Below are 8,029 nucleotides of genomic sequence, written 5' to 3' on the forward strand. Positions count from 1 at the left end.
AAAAAAAAGCTCTGGAAGCATCTGAAGTATGCAACTTCCTTCTCCTGGAAATGAGTGTGTCTTCAAGAAATGTGATAAAAGTACATATATGTCTGTCTCTCTCTGCCCTCCTTTTAATTCCTAAATCACCTCTGAAGGAAGTGATTCTCAGAGAATATTTCATAAAAATAGAGACCTGGAGTTTACTACCTTTACACAATGACAACATGATTACAGTAAAGATCTCTTTGGAGTGCTAAGAGGCACTATTGGCATTTCCAAGACCATTTTAATAAGCTTTACAAATGACACAAGAATTCTGGAAGTAAGGAACATGGAAGCAAGTAATTAGAGGACAAATATGAATTCCTCTGAGGAATTCTGACACTGGATTGTATTTTTCTAAAATTGTTATATTTCTCTGAAAAAACATCACACACAGCTCTTCCGACAAGGTAAATACTTCATAAGTAGTATGTTGGATCAGGGCTTTTCTTGGGTCAACACTGTTCTCAGTTGTCAGTACAGAGAATCTGTATCAAAATAACAGTTTTTTCGAAGAGTTCCTTGCTCTGTGTAAGTATCTCCTAGACTCTTGTTAGTAGAGCTCTCCCAGTCTTCACCAAAACCTTCAGACACAAAACCAGCAGCTCTTAGCTGTTAGCTCTTAGCAAAGTAAAACCAAATTTTACTTTGGTTCTGAAATGTGGCAACTACCCTGGAATTAAAACTGTTGCTTTATTACAGTGTCCAAGATTTTGCTCCAGGTAACCACATATAAACCCCTGGTCCTCAGGACTGGAATTACTCTCAGAAAGCACCTGGGAAAAAAGGAATCCTGTAGGGAGCTTAGCTTCATGCTGCTTCTCTGACAAATCTTACTCTACCGGAACATATCCAATGATGTGCTTGGTCAAACAAGTATTTTTTTGTACTGACCACATGAGATTTGTCTGTTCAAAAAGTCTGCCACACCACTGACCCCATGTTGATGACACATATCACAGCTTACTTGACTTCTAGCAAACAGCATCTTCTTACTCACCTGTACATAAATTCATAAATCTTTTGCTCATCAGGTTTTAGACTGTAAGAGTTTCATAGAACAGGGAGATCTGCAGACCATCCTGACACTTTGTTTCTCTAGGAGACTCAAACAGGTTTTTTTCGGTTACTCTCAAATGATGTACTTCATTTCTGAACTGACTGCAATGGGAAAGTGTCCCATCAGTATCTGTGTAATCATCAGTGTTAGTCCTGGAATCTAAAAGCCCTTTTAAAATTTATTGGTTCCATAAATACTAGAGCATCGGTAAATTCTAGAGACAGCGGTACAAAGCGACTACTTATCAAGGTATACACAGTAACCTTACATTCTTAAATATTCCATCACTACTGACAAGCATTATTTGGGACTCAAGTGATAGAATCTGAAGAGAAGTAGCCTGTAGGGATAGTAAGTGGGCCCAGTACAACTCTCAAGATATTTTCACAGGCCATATGAACATTATCTGGAAGCAGGTGACCTGTAATAAGGAAGTTGTTCTTCAAGAGTCAAGACCTAAACTAGGTTAACCACCCTTTTTTAGCATTTAGGGGGATCAGAAACCTATTCTGCTGCCCGCTGGAGCTGCCTACATGAAACATGAAGGTGATTCCACTTATTACACTTTTACAAAAATTCACCTCGAGAAGACAGACAGACATGTGGGAATCCAAGACCAGGTATGCACACTGGTTTTGGCTGAGACAGCTAACTTCCTTCAAAGTAGCTGGTATAGTGCTAAGTTTTGGCTTTGTGACCAACACAGTGTCGATGACACAGGGATGTTTCAGCTATTGCTGAGCAGTGCTTGCAGTGCCGAGGCTTGCTCTGTTTCTCACACTGTGCCATCAGTGAGCAGGCCAGGGGTGTACAAGAAGTTGGGAGGGGACACAAGGTGGGACATCAGACTGCAGATGACCAAAGAGATATCCCATAACACATGATACTGTGTTCAGAAATAAAAGCTTTGGGGAAGAAGGAGGAATGGGGCAGGGGGGACATTTGGAGTTATGACATTTGTCTTCCCAAGTCACCATTACACGTGATGGAGCCCTGCTTTCCTGGAGATGGCTGAACACCTGCCTGCCAGTGGGAAGCGGTGAATGAATTCCTTGTTTTGCTTTGCTTGTGCGTGCAGCTTTTGCTCTACCTGTTAAACTATTTTTATCTCAACCCATGAGTTTTCTCACTTTTACCCTTCCAATTCTCTCCTCCATTCCGCTGCTAGGGGGTGAGGGAGTGGCTGTGGGGGCTGTGTGGTGGCTCTGGCCAGGCATAAACCCCAACAATATGGATGAGATAGCCACAGTTGTCTTGAATACTCTTGAACGCTTCAAACACCTGAATACCTTGTGATACTGTTTTCAGTTATAAACTTACTAGATATTAAGCATCAAAAATTAAATCATGCATCGTCAATTAATATTTCAGAAAGGATTTTTTTGAATGGAACCAAAAACTATGGGAGGAGATATTTGTTTTGTCCACATTAGAATATTTTTAAATTTTTTAAGAATCTCCACCAATTCCACATTTTAAAGGAAGGGATTTCAGGTTTTGCAAGGGCTGGTCACTTTAGTGTCAGGTCTGGGGTTGTTTTTAGTGGTTGTTCTGTTAAGAAGTAAGTTAGTTATGAGCCTATGCAAACTCTCACCTAAAAATACTCATTTTGTTTGCTAAGTCCCCCAAAATTTCAACTTGTTTTATGGCCGTTCCAGGTCAGAGTCCCGAGGGTGATGCAAGAAACATTCAGTGTAACTGCTTCTACCAGCTGCTGTCAACCTCTATAGCAAGATGCTGAGAGCACAGACATCACCTGCTACTTTCTTCCAATAATCCAAGTAAAAAGCAACTGGGAAAAGCATCCTGCTGGGGGAAAGATTAAGGAAGAAGCATGCAAATGGAAATATTAGGATGAAGTAGAAAAGTTTGGATTGGATGGAAGGAGAAAAAACAGATGCTGGATGATTTGCCTTAGTGGAATGAAAAGCAGAAAGACCAGAAATGAAACGGGGAGCTAGGGAAATAGGGAAGCGGTGGAAGAACAAACCTAGAAACCCCCCAAAATGGTGTCAGACTTTGTGCATCAGGAATAAAGGAGAAACGTCTTTGACTCCTCCTTGATCTTCCAAAAGTAGCTGAAGAGCATCTCAAGATACTTGAGCTTCATCATTCTTTGTTGGTCAGTACATGATAGAATCATTAAAACCTCCTAGCAAAATGTGCATCACTTGTCCATCAAACTCATTTATTCAGAAACTGCAGGTTATCATTCTCCAGCCACCACTCTAAACACACTCTGCAGTAGATCCAAGAGCTCCAACCTTGATCTTAATAACAGTGACACCTATATGACTTTTCATGACAGAATTTTCTACTTCAAATGCTATTATATTTGTTAAACACTTTTAAGGTTGTAAGCTCAGCACTTAAAAATAGGAAATAGAAACGTTATTGTCACTCTGGCAACATTAATTCAGCCTTCTAATAAAGTAACACTACCATTGCAGAATACCATGAATATCATTCAACGCAATTTGAACACAGTATTTGCACGCTTTTTTTCCCCTGGAAGACACCTCTGGAAGTGTTTTAGAAGCCTGTAATGAAAGAGTAAGTGTTCATCACAGGTCTAGAGGAGTCACAAATGGAGTACAGATTGCAGATAGAGCTCATGGTCAAACTAGTAGATCATTAGCTAGATCCAGTATCAGACTATGGCCTTTCCCCACTGCCATACGTGGCCTTCTGCAGCATGACAGTCCAATATTAAAAAACACAGGAACCTGTCACATCAGGCCAAATATTCCCCAGCTATTTGATCCTCATTTTGGGGGGGGCTTCAGTTGAAAGGATATTTTTTCAGGAATGCTGAGCGTTCAGATCTGCGACTTGAAATCAATGAGATCACTCATTCAAAAAATGAAAATTGCAACATAAAGCTAGTATTCTGAGATGTCTGTCCGTGCATTTAATCTGACCACACAAACTGAGTGAACATATTTCAATTTACTCTTTCAAATTTTCTGCTATGCAAACGGAAACCAAATTAATTAGAACTCTTTCCCACGTAGGAACATGGTTGTCTTTGAAAAGTAGTCCGTGTCTACATGGAAGATGGATTTTGTACAACTCTTTATTTTACAGTGATTCAAATATAACCTTTATTCTGACTTTGCAACCTCAATGTTTTTATAGTGACATCTGTGAAAATTCGTAACTACACATTACACCGAATTTATGGACTTTTCAAGGGTGCAGTGGCCATATATCCCTTGAAAGACGACTCACAATTAAGACTGGCTAAGTACAACAATGTAAAGTTCTGTCACATCAAAACAGTATGAAAGGTTGAAAGAGTTTGTCTTTGGTCCTCTTCACCACAGTAACACACTTAAAGACAACAAGTACACAAATAATCAAAAACAGCTGGTGCAACTTCCCTTCATAAAGGATGCTGGCAACAGAATCTGCCTTTTGGCTAACAATGCAGCGCAAAAGGGCAAACGACGCTCACACTTAAGCCCAAGGCCTCCATTGCAAAAACGCAGTACCTCTTCCCACATAGAACATAAACTTTATCTACAGAAAGCAGGACGTTTACACCACTGATTTCCAGTCTCAACAGGTATCATACTGACAAACCGCCTAGTCACGGCTCTTGACATTTGTAAAAATACCTAATTTCTTAATGAAAAACCCCTATCATTACCCTATGTTACATATGGCAGTGCAGGAGTTTCTCCCCATCACAGGAAACTTCGTTTTCCAGGTTCACATCAAGTTTTTTTCTTACCCATGGCCAGTCAACCAGTGTTTTCGCATAGCCCAACTGAAGCGTTACTTACTTGCACCAAGCGCTGCACTAACACTTCTTATGACCTTCTGCATAAACCTTTGACTCTACAGAAAACTGTGTATCGGAGATAACTGTCCTAAATATAAAGAAGGCGCACACACGTTTTGCACCATCAGTAGCGGTTCCATTTGCAAGACAGTATGTCCTGCTGAAGAAAGGTTTGATTAGGACAGCTCCAGAGAAAAAGCAGAGCGGGACGCGCACGGTTCGCACTTTTGAGGCGCAGCGGAGGCGTGTCAGCGCCCGCTGCCTGCCACGGCGCTTCAGTGACAGCCCTTCTCCGCCGCCCGAGGACGGGCGACAAGCTCCGGCCTCCCCCGCCAGCCGCCCCGGCCCCGGCCGAGGGCCGGCTGCACGCCGGGCCGCCTCTGCGCCACAGCCCGGGGAGCGGCTCCGCTGCCGCCTCGCAGGGCCGTTTCCACAGCGAAAGGGCGGGCAGTGACGTTCCTCGCCCGCCGGCCGGCTCCGGCCGCCCGCCGGCAGCTCCCGGGCCTCCCCCCCGGGCCGGGCCGGGCCAGGCCGCGCTGAGGCGGCGAGCGGCCGCCGGGCCGTTAGGCGGGAGCGAGCGGCGCGCGCACACCTACCGTCTCCTTGGCAGCGGCCGCCACGGGGATGGGGAGCAGCGCCCGGGCCCCGCCCGGCTCGGCGGCTGCCGGCTCTCGGGAGGGCTCCCGCCGCCGCTCGGACAGCCGGTACCCCGCGTACCCGGCGAGAGCTCCCCCCGCCGCCCAGCCCAGCTCCCGCCGCCACCGCCTCAGCCCCGCCGCCCCGGCCCCGCCGCCGGCCCACAGCCGCCGCGCCGCCTGCGCGCCGGGCGCGGGGCCCAAGCGGCGGCGCCACCGGAGGAGGAGGGTGCGCAGGGCGGCCATGGCCGCCGCTCCGCCCCGGCGACCGGCGGACGGACCCCCGGGGGTGCCGGCAGAAGCCTCGCGAGAAGCGGGGAAGGGGTGGGGAAGCCAGAGGCCCCCTCCAGTCCCCGCCCCGCGCCACCTGCCCGCCGCGCCGCCGCCGCCGGCCCCCGCAGGCAGCCGGCCCGGCCGGGGGCACCGCCCGCCGCCGTGGTTGGGGCAGGTGGCCGCGGGCGGCCGCAGGCAGGGCGGACGTTTTCTGCTTGCGGCGGGCTGCAGCCGAGTTGTCGGGGATGCGAGGCGGTTAGAGCACCGACAGAGAACGGGCGCGGACCTGCATCCCGGCAGCGGGAGCCGCAGCGCCTGGGAAGGGCGATGCGCGGGAACTGCCGGGCCTGGGGCTGAGGCCGGGCCTGGGGCTGAGGCCGGGCCTGGGGCTGAGGCCGGGCCTGGGCCTGGCTGCAGGCTGGCACGGTGCCCGGCTGCCGCCCGCAGCGGGTGCTCGGAAACGTGCGCCAGAGCCCAGCCCCGCGCGGCCGCAGCCTTGCTCCCGGGGGAGTGTGCCGCACCACCAGCCTCGGATCTCTGCGGAACCTGGGAGCACGGGCTTCGGAAAAGGAACAGCTTCCAGCCTCCTCACCCTGAAGGCCCGAGGTGCCTGCAGCGGGAAGAGCGGTCACTGTTTACTGCCAAGGCTTTATTAAACGTGATCCTAGTTATCCTTATGCTGCGACTTCACTGCCCTGTCGAACCCAGTAACGTCCCAACCTGTTTCCAAAGCCTTGAAAAACTCTTGGTGCATACCCTGTATCCAGCTGAAACTTAAACCATAGAATTATAGAATGGTTTGGGTTGGAAAGGGCTTTAAAGATCATTTAGTTCCAACCCCTCTGCCATGGGTAGGGACACCTTCCACCACGTTGATGAAGATTGTTTCAGATAAACTGAAATTAAACAGTGTTGTCTGTACTACTAACATTCGGCACATTAAATCTTTGATTTTAAAATTTATTGAAAGCTGACAAATAGTCTGGGAGACTATTCCATAATTTTTTTGAACCGTGCAGTAAAGTGTTCATAGGTTGCATAGTCCCACAAGGAAGAGTTTTTAGAAATGAAATGTGAAACGGAGCTAAATAACTTAACCAACAAAGAATAATGCTGTCCTTTGCCGTTCTTAGACTGATCTAGGTAACCTTCCTTCTGTTTGGTTGCTTACTGCATTGTTGCATTGGGACCCAATTCAAATACTTCATTCCCTAAATATCAGTAGGCTGGCAACTTCTGCCTTCCCCAGGTCCATCTGACATCTCCCTCCAATACCTCTCTCTGCACCTCAGGTTCCCAGAAATATTTCAAGCATATTTGCCGTTCATTTCAAAGTGACCCCAGACTACAGGATCTCTTACCCTTTTATACTCTTGTGTTATGAAGCCTTGTCATGAGGAAACCACAGACACTTGCCATGTCAGCTGCCTCACCTCTGATAAATATTCTTGGCTGCAGGCAGCCTCCTCAGCATGAACCAAGCACTAGTTTAATACCAGTTGCTAAAAATGAGCATGTTCTTTTGTCCTTACCTGGTGCTGAGGGGGGATAGGCCGTGTCAGGGATTTCATGTTAAGGCATTCTCCATGGCACAACTCACATTGCCACCTTGAAACTTCATGAACTGCACACAAATGTTTCAAGTCACAGCAGACCTTAGGGCATTTTTTGCAATGGTCAGGTGCAGCCTCAGTCTTTTTCTTTGTATAAACAGGTTCTTCCCAAGTTTCAGTCACTTTGGGGTTTTTTTCCTAAATCTTTAATGGCTTTGTATATTATTATGAACAAGATATCAGAAAATACAGAAAACCAGAAAATAACTCATTTTAATAGGTTTAAGACACTCTCATGCATTTTCAATGTCTAAGAAGCGTTTCAGTGGCTATGATACTGTGTCAAGGGAGAACTGTGGCCATGGTTGTCAACCAGCAATCTGACAGATCATACAACTGTAAGCATGGCCAAGGCTGAATTACCTCAGAGCTATGTCTGGAAAGGCAGGTGTCTGGAATGAATGATAGAGTTACTGCATTTCTTTCAATATTTTAGAATACCATAAGCCAATTCATGCTTTAAGTAATTCCCTTGACTTCATTATTCCCATCTGTTAAAAACGATCTCTTTTTTTTTTTCCATTTTTTTATGTCTACTGCTTTATGTGTAAGTATATGTATGTATGTTATATGCACATTTCCCAAGCAAAAGTCTTGTCTCCAAATCTGAGGTACACCTCTGTACTAAATGATAAAA

At 46.7% G+C, this 8,029-nt stretch overlaps 1 protein-coding gene across 4 annotated transcripts in view; it reads right to left on the minus strand.

Annotated features, from left to right (window-relative positions):
* The window catches only part of MICU3 (mitochondrial calcium uptake family member 3), a 56,588-nt gene extending 50,804 nt beyond the window's left edge, over positions 1–5,784 (minus strand). For all 4 annotated transcript variants that reach the window (XM_074905903.1, XM_074905901.1, XM_074905902.1 and 1 more), the window contains exon 1: positions 5,468–5,784. In XM_074905903.1, coding sequence (XP_074762004.1) covers positions 5,468–5,752 — 285 coding nt within the window. In that variant the 5' untranslated portion in view covers positions 5,753–5,784. The remainder of the gene's footprint in view (positions 1–5,467) is intronic.
* Positions 5,785–8,029: the final 2,245 nt, after the last annotated feature.

Source organism: Athene noctua, chromosome 4 (genome assembly GCF_965140245.1).
Source record: "Athene noctua chromosome 4, bAthNoc1.hap1.1, whole genome shotgun sequence".
Taxonomy (NCBI): Eukaryota; Metazoa; Chordata; class Aves; order Strigiformes; family Strigidae; genus Athene; species Athene noctua.